Source organism: Colius striatus, chromosome 17, assembly GCF_028858725.1.
Source record: "Colius striatus isolate bColStr4 chromosome 17, bColStr4.1.hap1, whole genome shotgun sequence".
Lineage (NCBI taxonomy): Eukaryota > Metazoa > Chordata > Aves > Coliiformes > Coliidae > Colius > Colius striatus.
Window position 1 is genome coordinate 15,824,287 of NC_084775.1, and position 17,295 is coordinate 15,841,581.

Genomic DNA, 17,295 nt, shown 5'->3' on the forward strand with positions numbered 1-17,295 from the left:
GCCACCGGGCCCTGGGAACCCCTCAGGTCCTCAGCCCTGCTCCTAGCACACCCTCTCCATGACAGGTTCCTGTCACCCTGCCTCCCCAGCAGCACTGCACAGTCCCTGCTGCTTTGGAGATAAATACAAGATTGTCTTGCAGCCCACACAGTACATGACACTGGTAGCTGGATGTGACCTAGAAGTGGATCAGGGTGGTCTTTGGAGAGCGAGCACTGTTAAACCAGTGGCAGGGGGTGCAGATGTCTGGGGAGCCATCAGTATCAGCCCACCAAAGCCAGTGTAGCCACATAATCAGCTTCTGCCCAGGCTTCGGGCCCCAGTGTTGCTGAGATGATCTGTGCTGGAGAAGGTCCTGTGTGGCTGGCAATCGAATCAGGAGGGGCCAGCAGAATGCATTCTGATGCTGCCACCAGCTCCGTTACAGACGGTTATTTCTTCATAATTTGTTTTGTTAAAAAAGTACTGCTGAAATGATTTCAGCCCATGTCAGAGCCACACAGATTTCCTCCTGGAGGATTAAGCCAAGCCAGGAGTCCAGCCAGGCACTGCCACTGCCTGGAGCAGAGAGATTTCCTGCTGCCCTCAGTGCAGCCTCCTCCACCTGCTGCCTCTGCCACAGACCATGAGACTCTTCTACGTTGCCCCTGAGGGACCATTTTGGAGTTGAACAAAAAGCCCCACCTCTCTGTGAGCACACCTGGGGCACATCTGGGGTACACCTGCAGTGGAACAGGCTGCCCAGAGGGGTTGTGGAGTCTCCTTCCTTGGAAGTCTTCAAGACCCGCCTGGACATGCTCCTATGAGATCTGATCTAGGTGACCCTGCTTCTGCAGGGGGGTTGGACTGGATGATCTCTAAAGGTCCCTTCCAACCCCTACCAGTCTATGGTTCTAAGGTTCTACGGCATCTGCCTGTCTCAGGCAGCCACGGAGGAAACAGCAGCCATGGGTAAGAAAACAGCAGCCTGGCAAGGAGAGAGCAAGGGGATGTTTCTGTGTGGTGTGTGTCAGTTCAGCAACACGTGCAGAGGAAAAGGAAAGGTATTTTTCCAACAGTGGTGAGTGAAACGGTGTGAGACAACTGCAGCCCGAGGGGCCCACACCTCTCCTGCAGGGCTTTGCTCTGGCAAGACGTCAGATGTTGCACGACTTGCAGCTCTGTTCCTAGCTCTATCCTCAGAGGACGTTGTTACCACTGCTCAGACTATTTCAGTACAAATGCTTGATGGTGAATAATATTTTTGAGCATTTAATTACCATTTGTTTCCTAATTAAAACTCAGCCTCGTCATCGTGTCAGCTGGTTACAGAGGAACATGGTGATGATGCACTCCATGGAGTGCTTTACCTGCCAGAGGTGGCTGAAGTGCCTTCGTTAAGAGCACGCAGGAGGAATTTGCAGAGGTGAAGGGAAGCCAGAGCACTTCTGCAGGAGGCCAGAGCCACGGTGCTCGCTCCCTTCCTGAGATTCAGGGTGCCTAATGCAACGGCACTGTGAAGGGAGAGGCTGTCTTCTGTAAAATTGCTCCTTCTGGAATAGCCAGTGAATAAAAGCAGCAGCAGAAAGGGCCATTAATTACTCTGTTTTCCATATTGCCTCTCACTGCTTATTAGCGCAGCATTAAGGAGCTGGGATGGAACTGGAGTCTGGGTGCGGATGCTGCAGAGGAATGTGTGTGCTCAGCCTCCCACCCTGCACAGGCCTCCCAGGGCCCTGTGAGGTGGAGAAGCCCCCCCAGGCAAAGGGGATGGTGAGGATCCTGGGCCTGAGACCACCCCTGCCTGCCTGTCCCCCGCAGCCCAGCGGGGAGTGCTGACTCTCTGCGCCTTGTCTCTGCTGCAGGGTGAGAGCTGGAAGATGCAGCAGACTGAGCAGGGATTACAGTGCCTAATTTTACTAAGAATAGTTAGCATTTATTTCTCTTACTGTCCTCTGGGCACTGTACCGTTGCTTACTAATGAATCCTCACACAACCTCATTAAGCAGGAGCGCCTGCTCCTGTGCTTTACCTCCAGGTAACCCTGCAGCTGGGAGCTGCTTTCAAACCCTGTGGCGAGCGGAGCTCAGTGGAGGCGGCGTGGGGAAGGGATTTCCTCCCTCTCCCTTTGAGCCAAGCGCCTGGTTGCACCCCAGATAACGCTGGCAGAAGTAGAGGAGGCAGCGAAATGTAACCTCTCTGCTTGGCCATTGCACAAACAAGCCTCGGAGAGTTGGATCCCGTTGGGATCTATTACCAATAAATGCATCACCCTCTGCCAGGGCTGCTGAGGAGCAAGGAAGGCAGCGGGTTTCTGGCTGCTGGCTTGCTGTCTGTGCAGACAGCAGCATCCCATGGAGGGAGCTGAGCTAAACAGTGCTTAATGCTCTTGATCTCAAACATTTCTGGTAATGTATTGGATTTCTTCTTTTAAGGCATTTAATAATCTGTGTCAACATTCCCCTCAAGAGGTACATTGTTAGCATGAGCCATGCATCACAGCAGAGAGCCTGCCTGTTACCAGGTTTGCCACAAGTTTGAGGGCAGCAGGATGAATGCCTCCCCATCCTGGTGTGCCTTTTGCATCCTTACCTTGACGTGATGGTGTCTGTACAGGGCGCAACAATGCATCTACTCGCATTGCTCTCTGTAATATCACCTCTCACCCTGCGAAGCACAGCAGTGCAAAATCAAACACTTCAATCTTATACAGATGGTAGGAGAGACTCACTCCTCGGAAAGAAGGAACACCAGAGAGGGGGCAGGGTTTCTTGGCTCTGCAGTGGATGCATGCAGGAGCCTGAGCTCGAGCCCAGGCAGGCCTCGAGACACGCTCAAATTGATTGAACAGCATCAGCCAGCATTCACAGAAATGTCAGGAGCTGCTTAAACGCAGCCAGGGCGTGTGTGAGTGTATCATATCCTGACCTCTGCTAGCCCTGGCATCAATTCAGTGTTTCCTTCACCTAAGGGAATACAGGCACAGGGCACAGTTTGTAAACACACACAAGTACTACACAAAACGCTGAACCTGACACGAGGCATAAACCCGAGCACACGGGACGCAAACCCCACCTGACTTCCCAGAGACGGTCACCAAGAGCGCCTCTGAAGGGCACGTGACAACCACATCCAGATAATAACGGTGAAAACGTGGCAGAGGAACAAACCCCAAAGCATTATGAAGCCCAAGTGGCATTTTTGTGGCCATTATTGCTTTCATGATCGTCACCGTGGAGTCATTAAAATGTTTTAGCAGACAAAAGCGGCTCCTTTGGCGTGGCAGAGCTGGGGCTGTTGGCTCCCTCCTGCCCTCAGTGTGGCTGCAGGGCGATGGTGGTGTCCAGCAGCGCTGCCAGGTCAGAGCTGGCACCTCCCTGCAGGGCTGTGGCTGCTTCTGCATGTTCACATCTCAGGAAATGAAACCTGGGTCTCCCCATGGAAATACCTGAGTGCTGAGGGACTGCATTAAACAGGGCTGGTGGGAAACTGTTCACTGAGCTGCAGAGGGACACGGCCCACATCCTCCTCTGCTCCCTTCTGCCCCTCGCTGCAACGCCCTGAGCCTCAGCAGAGGAGAAACCATCCCCAGCTGAGCTGTTGTGGTGGAAAGCGTTGGTTTAAGCTGCCATTCTCCCCAAGAAGCAGGTTCTCAGCCGGTTCATCACGAGCCGCACGGTGAAATCCTCCAGCTGTATACCCTACCTAGCTTCAATCAGATCATTAACTTCCAGAGAGATGTAGGAAGGAGGAGTGGCGGCACTTGAAAAGAGCTCAAAACAAGCACAGTTCTAAACTTCAGACTTGTCATTGACTTCGCCTTTCATTGAGCCAATTATTTATGACAGATTTGACGAAATTCAGAAAAGAAAGAAGTGGAAATCTGCATATCTGCTTGGCTGCAGCAGAGCTACTACTACACTTTTTTGAGCAGGAACACGAGCTGTGCTGGGAGCCCCAGGGAGCGTGGCAGCAGCCAGCCTGGCACAGGCAGCCCGCGCTCCCAGGCTGCAGCCTTGCTCTGCACCGTTACTCGCCAGCAGAACCTCAGGGAGCACTAACCGGGTTCCATACAGGCGCATTTATTCCTGCAGTTATTCTCTCATCACGTTTCAACAAGCCACGAGGCGGTTAATTCTGGACAGGCGTCCAACTGGGTGCCAAGGCTGATGGACGGGGCAGGCCATGCCGCTCTGCAGTCCGGCTGTGCTGTGGATGCGGTGCCAGGCACGCGGTGCCACCGGTGCTGTGCCAGGCCGGCGTTGGCTCCCGCATTCCCTCGACGGCAGCGCTGGCGGGTGGGCGTCCCGGGGAGCCCCCGCACCCCCAAACCACCTCCGAGACCAACAGCCAGCCAGGCCCCTGCGCTTCAGTCCTTGGCCATAAACTCCGTCGGGGGCTTCACTCCCTGCCTCCCCCGGCCCCAGCACCAGGAGCCGGCCCTGGCCGCCCCGCAGGGCGATGCGGCCCCACCTGCAGGGGGGGCGATGCGGCAGCCCCTCGGGCCCGGGCGGACCCCGGCGGCAGCCGCCCCCGTCCCCGGGCTCCCCGCGGGCCTGCCCCCGCTCCGGCCCCGCCGCGCCGGCGGCCGCCGCGGAATCCAGGTCCGGATTTTTGCAGGCGCCGGCGCGCCGCAGCCCCCAACGCCGCTCCGCCGCCGGGCAGCCCCTGCGGCCGCGCCGCCCGCCCATGGCCGCCGAGCCCCGCGGGCGCTGCCGGACCTGCCCGCCCGGCGCCGCGGGGGCCGCGTAGGCTGCGAGGCGCGGGGGCCGCGCCGGGGCTACCCCGCCGCCGCCATGGGCGCGGGCGGGCGCTGAGGGGCCAGGCGGGCGGGGGGCGCTGCGGCCCGGCGCGGCGGGGGCGGCGCCGCGGGGCGGAGGGGCGGGGGGGGGGTTTCCCGCCCGGCGCGGCGGCCGCGGGCGCGCAGGGCCGGCGGCGAGAGCCCCGGGCGCGGAGGGCGGGGAGGCGGCCGCTGCCCCCCCCCCCCCCCGCCCCGCCGGCCTGCCCGCCCCGCGCTCGCACACGCGCACCCGGGAAGCGCTCGGCGGCACCGGCGGAGGGCGAGCCGCCGCCCGCCTCGACCGCCCGCCGCCAAGCCCCCGCCTCGGGGGCGGCTGCCCCCGGCGGAGCCTCCATCTGCAGCCCGGCGGCGGGAGCGGGAACGGGAACATGGCGGACCTGGAGGCGGTGCTGGCCGATGTCAGCTACCTGATGGCGATGGAGAAGAGCAAGAGCACCCCGGCGGCCAGGGCCAGCAAGAAGATCACCCTGCCCGAGCCCAGGTACCGCCCGCCCCCCGGCCCGCGGAGCCCGGCGGCCCCGGCCCCTGCCCGGCGGCCTCCCCGCTCCCGGCGCCCCCCCGCGCCGGCACCGCCGCGCCGAACATAACGGTCTGCGGCGGGCGGCCTCCCGCCGTGCCCGGGCACCCCGCGGCCTCCGGCGGGGCGGGTCGCGGCTCGGCGCAGCCCCCGGCTCTGCGGCCGCGGCGAGGAGCGCCGTCGGCTCGGGTGCGCTTATTTGAAACAAGTTGTGGCGGCGTTTGTCGGCAGGTAGACGGGGAGCAGCTCGCGGCACCCGGGCAAAAAACACCTCCCGCCTCGGGTGTTTATTTGATGCTAAACTTGATACTTCATCCGGCGGGTGAGAAATTCTTCCAGTGGTGAGCGAAATAAAATGGCAAAGCCGAACGGAATCGTTCTCACCGTTTTATTCTGCAGAGCTATTCCTTTGGTGATGCTTCATGAGGTTTAGCGACAGAGCAGGAGATGCGCCGAGGAAGGACAGACTCGGGAGAGAGGGTTGTCTCTCTTGGGCAGGCAGCTCGCTAAGCAGAGGTGGTGGACAGCGGTGAACTAGTGCGGGTCTCGGTCTCACTGCATGAGCAACCTGGGTGCCTCGGCAAAGCTGAGATTGTTTTCTTGGGGTATGGTGGTAAAAAACAGCTTTTCTCCTGAGCACCAGTCTTTGGCTATGCATGTGTTATAAAACCACCTGAGCATCGCTTACTCGTTTGTTGCTGAAATGGAAAGTAAGCTTTCCCTGTCTTTCGTGGGTATGTGTATTTGAAATGAAGATTTAGCCAGCAAACGAGGTGTTGCAATGGAAAAAAATCCAAACCGAAATGTACTGCAAAATGTGTAGGCAGTTTGCAAGGCTGCTGGTGGCCTAGCTGAGCTGCTTGCTCTGACAGAGACATCCCCAAAGCCCTGTTCTCGCTTGTTCCTTCGCCTTTCTGCTCAGTGCTTGAGTTCTGAGTGGTGCCGGGAGGCTGCAGGGCAGAGGCAGGCAGAGGGCACAGAGGTGCCCAGCCACCAACTCCTTGCAGAAGCAGTGAAACCTCAGGTAGGGAAGCTCTGCAGTCGTTTTGAAGGTGCGGTTGAGGATGGCTTGCTGGACAGAAGGTGCCTGTTTCTCTCCTGCTACGTGTAAATGCTGGTGAAAATAACATCTATAAAATCTGGCCTGCACTGTTAAGGTGAGGTACGTTGTGCTTGCAGAGGAATACTGATAGCTTCACCTTTACTGCTGCTTTGGTTATGTCCGTTACTGTCTGTGGTGTCGGTGATGTGCAGCGTGCTCCCTGTGTGTGACAGGGACATAGACCCTCTGGGGAGCTGAAAGGTGCGGGTGCAGGGTGAGAGGCCTTCCGAAGCCAGAAGTGACAGCAGCCTCGGTGCTTGTGGGAGGCTCAAAAGCTGCTGCCTGGGCCACCATCCCCTTGTGCAAAGCACGGTGCAAGCCTTGTGTAGCGTGGCACAAGGCCCGAGTAACTGGCGGTGTCCCGCTCTGCCTCCTCAGGGTTGGCATTTTGTGGGTGTTTGGCAGTTTCCTTGAGCTCGGAGAGGTGGCTCACCCGTGTTTGGCTGCTCGGGGTGGGAAGCGGCAGCCGGGTGCAGGAGGAAGTTTCACAGAGTAGGAGGAAAGGTGAAGGGTGGCTGAAATGCTTCGCTTCTAGAGCTGCATGTGGAAGAACCTGTTTGCAGACTACGTGAAATATTGGAGGAAAAAGGTTGTTTGCCATCCCCCCCTGGGTTGTCATGCTCAGAGGAAGGCGAGAAGCCTTGAGCGAGGGGGAGGTCTGCAGCTGTGAGCGGAGCCAGGGTGCTGTGGGATGGGGGACGTGTAACAGCTCAGCAGATGAATGAGAGGAAGCGTGGCCATAAATGAGAACAGAGACTTACCTAAGCCTGGGACCACAAACGGCTCTAGGTTGCTTGAAATGACTGAACTTCTCAGCTTCTAACTGAAACCAGGGATTTCCTCACACAGTAGGAAATTGTGACCGTTATTCTGGTGTCAGATGTCTTCATGCTGGTTTCTGGTTGGGGTTTTTTTTGATCCCCCTCATTAGAACAGACATGGTGTGCTGGGTATGCTGAAATGTCCTGTATTGCTGGCAAAGTGATTCACTTTAAATTATATAAATCAGCTGGTTAAGTGCAGGTTGATATAGTAACAGTAAAAAACAATACAACACACAAAGTTGTCTGTTAGATGAGTTTGGAATCAAACCCCAATGGTTTTGCTCTGTGTGTGTGTGTGTGTGAGAGCAGCTCTGTTGCGCTGGGCAGCGAGCAGCCGTGGCTGCCCTCGGCTCCTGGCCCTGCCTGGGACAGACAGCAGGAAGGTCACTGGAATATCACATCCACGCTTGAAAATAGATGTCTCTGCAGCACTCACTCCTCCCGCAGGAACGCGTGCAGGGTGGGCTGATCTCCGTCCAGCAGCCTCTGCCCAGACACTGGTCCTGTGCTGCCACCTCAGCTCCTGGGGGAATATTAGGAAGGTTTTACCCCCCCTCCTCTGTCTCTCTGTCTCTGTGCAGGAGCCTGGTACACCTGTCCTTTTATCTGTCTGAGATAAGACTGACACTAAATGCAGTAAATGAGTTTACTGTAATGCAAATTTGAGGGGGCTTCCTGTTTACAAGGAAGTAGCTGTAGTGCAGGCAGAATAAATTCCAAGGCTGCAGGCCAAGGCTTAGCAGCAAATAAACTCTGAGGGTGAAGAGTTTATTGGCCGTGGGGCTGAATATCGCTGAGTTCACATGGAGCATCCTCTGACTGGTTTTGTACTGAAATTGTTAAATATCACAGCTCAGGAAGAAAGCGACCAGCAAGCGCTAATGAGAGAGAGAGAGTGCCTGAGGAAGAGGCTTAGTGTGCTTTTGTTTTTATAAAAACACCAAAACAAAACAACCCTTTTTCCATCCTCTGTCATCTGCTTTTCCTTCCCTTCTGTGTTTCCTCCTTTCGTTCCTAAGAGCCTTGCCAAGAGCCGGGAAAGCTGCAAGATCTGTCATTTTTACGTTGCTTTGCAAAAGGCAGTTTTGGGGGTGGATTTGCAGGGGCTGCCCAAGGCAGGGTGACCTGCAGAAGTAGATCCTAAAATGGGAACAAACACATACACATCCGAAATATGAGCAAATAGCAAACCTTAATCTTTTTCTACAGAATTACTGTCAAATATTTTAAGTTTGGGGGGCAAAGGAGCAAATTAACCACATTCTGTAATTTTGTTAGGTTTCCAATCAGACTTCTCCAGTTCTTCCCACTTTTCCATGTCAAGTTTAGCTTTCTCTTCTTTTGGTCAAAGGGAGTGGAAGAACGTTGTATACCAACAGCTGCTGCTGTTCTGAGTAAAGGGTTTGCCTCACGTGAGGTTGAGAGAAGGAGTTCAGGAAGCCAGGTAGCTGGGTGCAGGGCTGGCAGAGGGCTGGGCTGCAGCACTGCTGTCCTCACGCTGGCTGCAGCCGTCCTCGCAGCGAAGTTAACATTAAAGCTCCCTTACTATAAACATCACGTAAGCGTAGAGTGCTTGGGGTGTGCAAATACCAAGGACACGGTAACAAAACATAGTGTGCATCTGTCCAGGCCTCTCTCTCACTTCCCTTGCTGCAGTTGTGGAGTTTTCTCATCTCATCTTTACTTTCCTAACCAACTTATTTCAGGAATTGCCTCTTTTCCCAGTTAATTCTTCTCTCCCAACCTTTTTCTCTGGTCTCCTTCCTTCCTCTGGATCCCACCCCTCTGGGTGGGTGGGTGGAGGGGGGAAAGGCCTGCTTCAGTCACTCTTTTCTTTAACAGTCACACTTTTTACATGACCTTTTCCCTTAGTTCTTATCCCATCTTCACTTTAGAAGACTAATGTGCTGGCAGTTTAGTCTGTGATGAGCTCTTTTCTTTCTGTTGTTCAAACTTGTTTAAAACTCCGAGGTTCGTTGGATGCAGGGAGGTTGTTTCCTTTCCTTTTCCAGCTCTACTGTGAGCTGTTTGTGGTTTGATTTCTCGCTGCAGTGCTGACTATCCCGAAGACCCAAGTGACCTCTCCCCTTGGGAGTTCAGCACGGTTGCTGTATCCTGTATTGCTTCTGGTTTTTCAGTTTTGTTCACTTGGCATCACCGAGCTCTTTCTCTGAATTTCAGTTGTTTCTTTGATGTGTCCGTCAGCGTGTTCTGGTGCCTCTTGAAACTTCTGTAGCACCTCGAAGTTTACTGGGTTACTTTGAGGATGTTTCTCCGACATTAACACCTTCTCATTGTGCTTATTCAAGTGCTGCCTCTGAGAAAATTGTCCTGACAATTGTTTGTGTAATTTTCATGTTTGTTGCTATTACACTCATGTCATCCCTTTGCATCTTTCTAGGTGCTTCTCTGTTCAGTTTTGGACATCTGCAGGTGACACTTCACTTGCTGAACGTGTCTTGCTCAGTGCCTGCTCAGAGCTGCCAGCTCCCATCGTGCCCCTGCCCGAGTCAAGGCACTGCCTGGTCCATGCTGCTCTCTGTCATCAAGTGTACCAAACTGCTCCCCTGAATCCCTCATTAAACCACTCTTCTGTTAAGAAGCTCACGAAGTTTGGCCGTGGTCCATCTGCCAGCGCTCCGTGTGTTGGTGCGGCGCTTGTCGTGCTTGTGGATGGAGTTTCCTCTCTGTCTCCCTCCGTCCATTTTCATTTCTTGTCTCTGATGGCAAGTGTGGGACCTGGAACGCTTTTCTCAGGTGCTGGTAGTGGCACGGCACAGCACAGCAGGGTTTAACTGGGTCTCATCAGTGGTGTCAATACCAACCCCCCCTTCTTCAAATGCGGGTCATTCAGAGAACGGACAGGCTCCAGGAAGTCTTGGCTATATTGTGCTTCTTCCTCACTCTCTGAATGCAAAGGGCAGAAATCTTCAAAAGTGCTGTTTTCCTGCTTTCAGACAAAAAAGAAAAAAAGAGTGGGCTCAGATTTTGCAAAGGCTTTTGTATTTTTTTGCTTTGCACAGAAATGGTGCCAATGAATGCAAAATTAAATAGGAGATGATATGGAGGATTAAGGGTCCGATGGTTAACTCAGAATGGTTTGTGCCAGGGTAACTCTGTAAGGTGGTGGTATTTGAGTGAGGCTTGTTCCATCTGCTTGGAGCAATAATGGCAGTAAATTATTTTGGTAGAGCTTCCTAAGCTTGGCTGTCTAAAATTGCAAAACAGTTTAGGCTTTCATTTGACATTTACAGGTTTTTTTGTGTCAAGCAGGACTGTTCCGTGGTGGTTTTGTACTGCTTCCAGGACTTGCTAAACGTTGAATTGAAAAACTTGAAGTAAGAAATTAAAACCAGCATGCAGGACACTCAAACTGTTCCACGTGGTTTCATCAACAGGTAGCTTGTGAAACTGCAGGAAGGAAAAGGGTTCAGAATGAAATGGATTTATAAACTGACCCGTTATTTAAACAGTGAGGTGCAGTATAGCAGCAGAGCTGGAACATCTAAGCAAAGAATAAAGGAAATAAAGCTTGGTGAGAGCTAAAGGTGGCTGAATGACGTGATGTGCGCCAGGCAAGTGTTCTGAGAACTAGGTTAAGTCTGTAGGTGAACCTGAAATAGGTGTGTGTATTGGAGGCAAGCAGGATTTGTGCTTTACAAGGTCAGCATGTCCTGGTTAAACAGAGCATCTCATAGTTCGCTGGGCACTTCTTTCCAGCAGGTAGTAAACTGCTTGAACGAGCGTGTTCCATGCTACTGTACTTCCCAGAGCATTGCCATCTAGCAGGAGCAACTGATACTTCTGAGATGGTGAATGCCCTCTGGTTCAGTGAGAAAGCAGAGCATCTACCCATTTTTGAAGTGCTGAAAAGACCTTTGAGAGTGCTTTTGTGAGTGTGCCTTTTGTCCTCCTGCCCCCCAAGTGACAGTGCTGCTCTGCTGTGAGGGAGATACACAATGTGTATGTTTCAAAGGTTAGTTTACATGTTTGGGAATGATGAAATAAGTGAACTGAACCTTATCTTGTATCTTGCCGTTGCTTGGGTGCGAAGGCTTGCTCGAATATTGATGTGGTAACTGTTTGAGGAGGGGAAAAAAACCCTTGTCTTTTGCTGAATTAGGCATTACAAGAAAGACCAATCACTTGTGTTTTTGTTGTGGAACAGCTCGGTCCTGCTCAGGGTGAGCAGAGATGACAGAGCAGTAATCTTTTGTTAGGAAATCCAGCCTCCTAACTTGGCTGCCAGTAGAAGTGTGTGGTTGAGAAGGTAGTGAAAAGATGGCTTTCTCCAAATAGCGTGTATATATGGAGAGCTGGGCCTGCTAGCAAAGCAGACTTGCTGTTTATCTCAAGCTTGCTGTGTACTACAGTATTTTCTTAGCAAAAATGTATGCTTTGGGATGGAGATGGGCTGTCAGTGTAGGAGCCTGTATGGGAGGGCTCCTGCTTGCCATGGATGCTGCTCTCCACACCAGTTGTGTGTTCCATCACTTGGGAATCCAGGTCGTTATTTGTGGTAACTGCAGTGTCTCATACCTTAATAAAAGACAAGCCTATGCAGAGAGCATGGGAAGACGAAGGTCCTGCTGCAAAGGTCTTGCAGCTTTCACAGACAAGAGATGAGAATCTGGAAGAAGGGCACTGTTGTTGCCTGTATTGTACAGATTGGAAGCCAAGCCAATTAGAAAATAACTTGATGTACCTTTGTTGGCACATGGGGTGTTTGGCAGATGCAGCAGTTGAAGTTAAATTTTATGAGCTTCAGAGAAGCAGCAGAGGCCCTAGACTGTCTCAGCTCCTGAGCATGCAGTATTTGGAGCATCTCTGGGCACAGGAGAGAGAGATCTGGCCTTAGGAAAGCTGTTCCAATTAGTTCTCCTGTGGGGATGCTATAAGGCTGAAGCTTATGTTTTGAAACGCAGACTTTCCCTTGGGTGTCATTACCTTAATTAAGGAAAAAAGGTAAATGAGGGTGATGTGGGAAGAGATCAGTGTGCAGTCGTCTGTTACCGTGCTAAAAACAGAGGGATGTTTCTAGGGATGCTTTGGAGAACACTTCCATAATGTGATGTGTGAGGCATCTGTGCCATCCCGTGGGGAGCTGGGGAGCGCTGCTGCTGGGACCTGGCTGGAGCAGTGGTCAGGGCTGGCTGCCTCTGCTGCAGAGAGTTCAGTTGAGCTGGGGGAACACTTCTGTAGTTTTAAGTTGTTTAAAAGAGTTCTGAGAAGATCTGATTGTTAGGCCAGACAGATTGTTGGGCTTCACTTCTGATCAGTTTTGCATTGCTGAACCTTTTAAATGTGCTTTTATAATGAATCAAAGCAAGCAGCTGTAGTGGCTGTGTGCCATTCTGCCATTGCTTTGAATTGTACTTGTTGACCCTGTCGTGCTTTCAGTTCAAAGGCCTTTGGGGCAGGATCTTTGCTCCAATTTTAGCAACTTTATGATGGATTTGGATAGTACAAATAAACATTTAAGGCTCTGCAAAATTGCATCCTGAGACTATAAATGAATAAATCACAGGCGAATGAACGTTTCGGCCGACGTTGGCCATGGCTCCTGGTAGCTCAGTTAATGTTTATACTTGCACACTGCTTTTAAAGAGAGTTCTAAACGTTTTGTATTAAAAAATTGGCATGTCTTCAGTAGTGTGGTTGTTTTCTTAGAGAAATTAGGATTGACAAACGACTGGATTGCAGGAGGAACGAGACGCGATTTGTCTCTATTTATCTTTCCTGTAACTTCTCAGCAGCAGCGTTCTGGTGGAAGGGCAGGTCCTTGACATCACAGTTCAGTGCAATTATTCCTGAAAAATTCATGTACTTAGAAGCTTTTATATTACTTTCAGATTTCAGCAGTGATAATGCAAATGATCCTCAAGGAACATGGGGGAAGTGCAGATTCCGAGATTGGAGCCACATAGCTGTTGCTTTTGGCTCCCTTGTTGTAAACTTTCTTCTTTAATACAATTTGCATAAGTGAAGCTACTTCATCTCTTGGATGAGATGCACGTGCCAGAGAGGGGTTGTGGGAAAGCGTGTCTAAGCTTTAATCTCTTCCATCACAAACAGAGTTCTTGGGTGGAATATGCTATTAATCATCCTTGACAATTCTAGGAGCGTTAATTCACTGCAGCGCAATGACTTGGCAGCGGGCTTAGCGTCAACTTTAGAGGGTGTGCAAGGGCAGAAAATGAGATTGAAGTGGGTGAACTTGGGATAGGGAACAGCAGAGCTCTGTTGTTGTCCTGTCAGTGCAGTAGCTGGGATCGCTTCTGCCAGTGTGCTCACTCCACTCACCGCCACTTTATTTGTCAACTGATGAGACCAAGAGCAGAAGGAGTGTGTGTGCTAATTACCATAGCATCAGTGGTCACTTACATCTTCTCTATTAAATAACGAAGTCAGTTGAGTGCTGCATTGCTGTCAGGGGTGTTCCAGTAATGGTATAGGATGCTCAAAAGTAGAACGATAAAGGGAATGTATTTTTTCCCCATGTTCTTTCTTGTTGTCCGAAAATGTTGTTTCACAATCTTCTGGTGATTTGTTTCCTCTTCAGATACCGAGTTTTACATGCAATAGATAGACCATGTAATCTGGTGCATCTATCTAACAGCCCTTGCTGACTTTATATGCTGGGAACTTACTTTTGCCCTATTAGTTGCTCAAATGAAAGTTGCAATGTGTAAAATACATTTGCAGCATCTGAGAACAAGGTCATTTGGAGAAGTATTAACTTCTGCTGAACTTGAAGCTGGATACAAGTCTGAGAGGAAGCAAAATGAAACAGACTGAAATATCTGTGACCCGTCCACTCTTATGTAGGAGGGAAGCTAATTCTTTTTTATTGGTTGCACCGAGTGCCTGCCAAGTGCCTCTTTCACCCCCAAAGTGGAGCATTAAGCTGACCCGGCTGTGATCCAGTGCCTCACTGTGGTTTGCAGTCTTGTTCAAGAGGAGTTTTCTGTTCAGTTTGGAGAGGTACTTCATGCCAGTGCTGAACATATTACAGGAAAATAACAGCATCGTTAGTAATTAGTCACACGGATTTGCTCTTCGAGGTGGTTCTTTCCTTCTCTGTCATCTTCTGTTTTGTGACTTGTTTTCTTTCCTACTCTGCAAAACCCCAGTAGAAATACTTGTGAAGGGAAGCTGTATTTCTAATGACACATTAGTAATATTATACTTCATATTCCAGGTTTTCTTCTCATTTCAAGTGGGGTCTAAGGGAGCTTAGCTGTTTTCTGGCTGCAGGAAGCTCAGGTTTTTGTTGGCTTTGTGAGGCTTCCCCGTGTGTGCAGGCAAGTGCGTTTGTGTAGAGCAAGAAGTCAAGGTGAGAACAGGATGAGAGAGGGGAAAATAAGGAAATAAGGACTGATAACGAGGAGGAAGGAGAGAAAGCAGACAAGGATAAATGGAAGGTGACTGTCCAGTGTGAAAATGGGATGCTCGAAGCGCCGAGAGCAGGAGTGTGGCGAGGAGCAGTACAGAGGTTGTCAGTTGAAGGTGGTGGCAATTTAGGTGCTGACTGTCTCTCATTTCCTTGGCATAATTATTAGCATGTCAGTAGTTTTTGGACATACCAGGAGTCATTGGGAGCTCACTGTGCTGGGTACAGCATGCACACGTGGCAGGATGACACCTGCTCTGAAGACAAAGAGGAGGAGGAAAAGAAGTAGAGCTTTATTTTACAGACAGGGGATCTGAGGCAGAGAGCGTTTGTGACTTGCCCAAGATGATACAGGAAATGCTGGTGGAGTGAAACACTGAACTCTGCTTTTCTCAGGCCAGTCTCTGTAAAGCTGCCATTTCATTCTCGTTTTGTTTTTCTGTTCTCCTTTTTCTGTTTCAGCTTATAGGTGGATATATTGGTGAGTGAAGCTGTGCATTTTTAACGTGGGTATCCTTTAACACATGCAATAAGGCCAAACATATATTTTTTTCCAAGCTGTGGTGTGCATGTGTGCTACACAGAATACCCCACAAGTCTGAACTCTATATAAGAAAAAAGAATGTGCTTTTATGGTACATAATTAAGAGCTCCTTTTAAGATGCAATAGTAAGAAGAACAATAGTAAGTAGCTTCTTGAGCTGGTTCCAATAGGGAGAGCATGTATATGGCATCTTTGTTTACCCTTTTCATTTCTTAGGTGCAGGATGCTTTCAGAACTCCTGCATGATTTACTACAGCAAACCCGTGGGGACAAAATCCATGCACCTTAGAAATGAATAGCAGGACTTTCAGGAAATGTCAAAACGAGTGCTGTTCATTGTATCCTCTGTAACGTGTAGTCTCTGCGTGCACCCGATCCGTTGCGGTCGTGCTCTGGGCTGTCGGTGCTGCCTCAGGCTGCCTGATGGACTGTTCCTCGGGCTGCTGTGGCCATCCTCCAGGCTCTGCTGTTGCAGATGCAGCCCCACACCCAGCAGAAGTTTAATTTCTTCTGATAGGTTGGCTTCTCCTCGGAGTCACGGAATAGTACTGACTGTTATGGGAGGGGAACAGCAGGAGTAGCTATTGCTGTCAGCATTGGCATGTGGCGCCGGCTGCAGCCAAGGACAGATCCTGGCTCTGGGCTGAGCTCCCTCGCTAAGGGACCTGCTTCTGGTGTAGCTCGCCTAAGAGGGAGGATGGCAGATGAGTGGTGCTCTTGCCATACATGTCCTTTTCTGTGTTAAAAAGAACACGATGTATTTTCTTCCTAGCTTTTCAGGAGGTGTGTTTCCAAGTAGACGTTTTCCGCCTTGGCACTGCCGCTGCTGTCTGCGTCCTGTCAGGCTGCGTGCCACCGGCTCTGCTTGTGTGCTGGGAGCTTTTTAATTACAAGAATGTATTCTGACCTTGAAGGCTGCTTTTCAGTGTATTTTTTTTGTTCAAGTCTAAAAGACCAAGATGCTGGCGACAGTAACTAGAGCTTCAAGATACTGCTGAAAGCTCCTTTTAACAGATTCTTCATCTCACACTTGTGACAAACCCCTTTTCTGGGGAGGTGGAGGGGCTGACCAGGTTAGTGTGACCTGTGCTCTTCACCAAGTTTATCGTTTGATGGTGATACAGATAGTCGCTTTTCTGCCAGCTTCTGGGCAGGCAGATGCTCTGAGCTGCTTCTCAAGCCTGGTGGTTTTGTTCAGCTCTTTCTTTAAGGGCAGCTTCTCCCATGGGGCTGCAAGAGATGAGCCGGCTGAGCACCCACGGCTGTGCGGCAGCACCCTGCCGCCCACACCCGCAGCATCAGTGAGAGGTGCTATGTGGGTACCGTCTGCATTGCCAGGGATCGAGGTGCTTGTGTTACTTGCAAGAAAAAAAACTCTCCCAAAACCTCTCGACTGTGTCATCCCTGTGTTAGGTGTCTCTGACCTTGGTGCGGGTGCTGCTGTGCCCTTGATCACAGAGCGAAAGGCTGCACTGTGCTCCCAGGTACCCACTTCAATTTGATCCCAGTTAAACCAGCAAGAGATATCCAGAGTTCAAATTGTATTTAGGAAAATTTTAAGCCTGACTATTGATTTTTCCCTTAAATATACTTGTCCTGTTGTTTCAGTTGACTTGTGGTACGTGGACAGCAAACGGAGCACTTCTGAATTTTTCTTTCTTGTTTACTGTTTTCTTTCTCCCTGCAATAAAAAATACCCAGACAAAAGGCTTTGCTACAGTACGGTCAGATGTGCTTTTGCTTCTGAAGTCTCCCTGGATTTCATTTTTAGCCAGCTTTTTGTTTCTGCTTGAGTGTTGCTATTAAGGTAGATCATGCTGTGAACCAAGATGAACTTAGGCAAAAGGTCTCCTTCTTGCCTTAGTGCATTATTTGTGCTGAAGGCATGTTTGACCATGGAAAGCTTTTCAGAAATGGCTACTTTTCTGTGAAATGCAGTTTTCAGTCCCAGGTTGTTTATGTGTAAGGTAACTAGTGATTCAATATGCAAAACCAGAGAGTGAACCTTCCTTCCTGTTTGTGGAATGTGCTAGGCTTAAAAATGTCCCATCCTTCTGAAGGATGTACGGACTCTGCTTTGTTTCTTTTGAACTCAGTAAGATTCCTCCCTTAAACTTCCATGTCAGAGTTAGGAG

At 50.9% G+C, this 17,295-nt stretch overlaps 1 protein-coding gene across 1 annotated transcript in view; it reads left to right on the forward strand.

The window, feature by feature from the left end:
- Nucleotides 1-5,031: 5,031 nt before the first annotated feature.
- GRK3 (G protein-coupled receptor kinase 3) overlaps nucleotides 5,032-17,295 on the forward strand; it is a 68,105-nt gene continuing 55,841 nt past the window's right edge. The window contains exon 1 of the mRNA XM_062009848.1: nucleotides 5,032-5,261. Coding sequence (XP_061865832.1) covers nucleotides 5,149-5,261 — 113 coding nt within the window. The 5' untranslated portion in view covers nucleotides 5,032-5,148. The remainder of the gene's footprint in view (nucleotides 5,262-17,295) is intronic.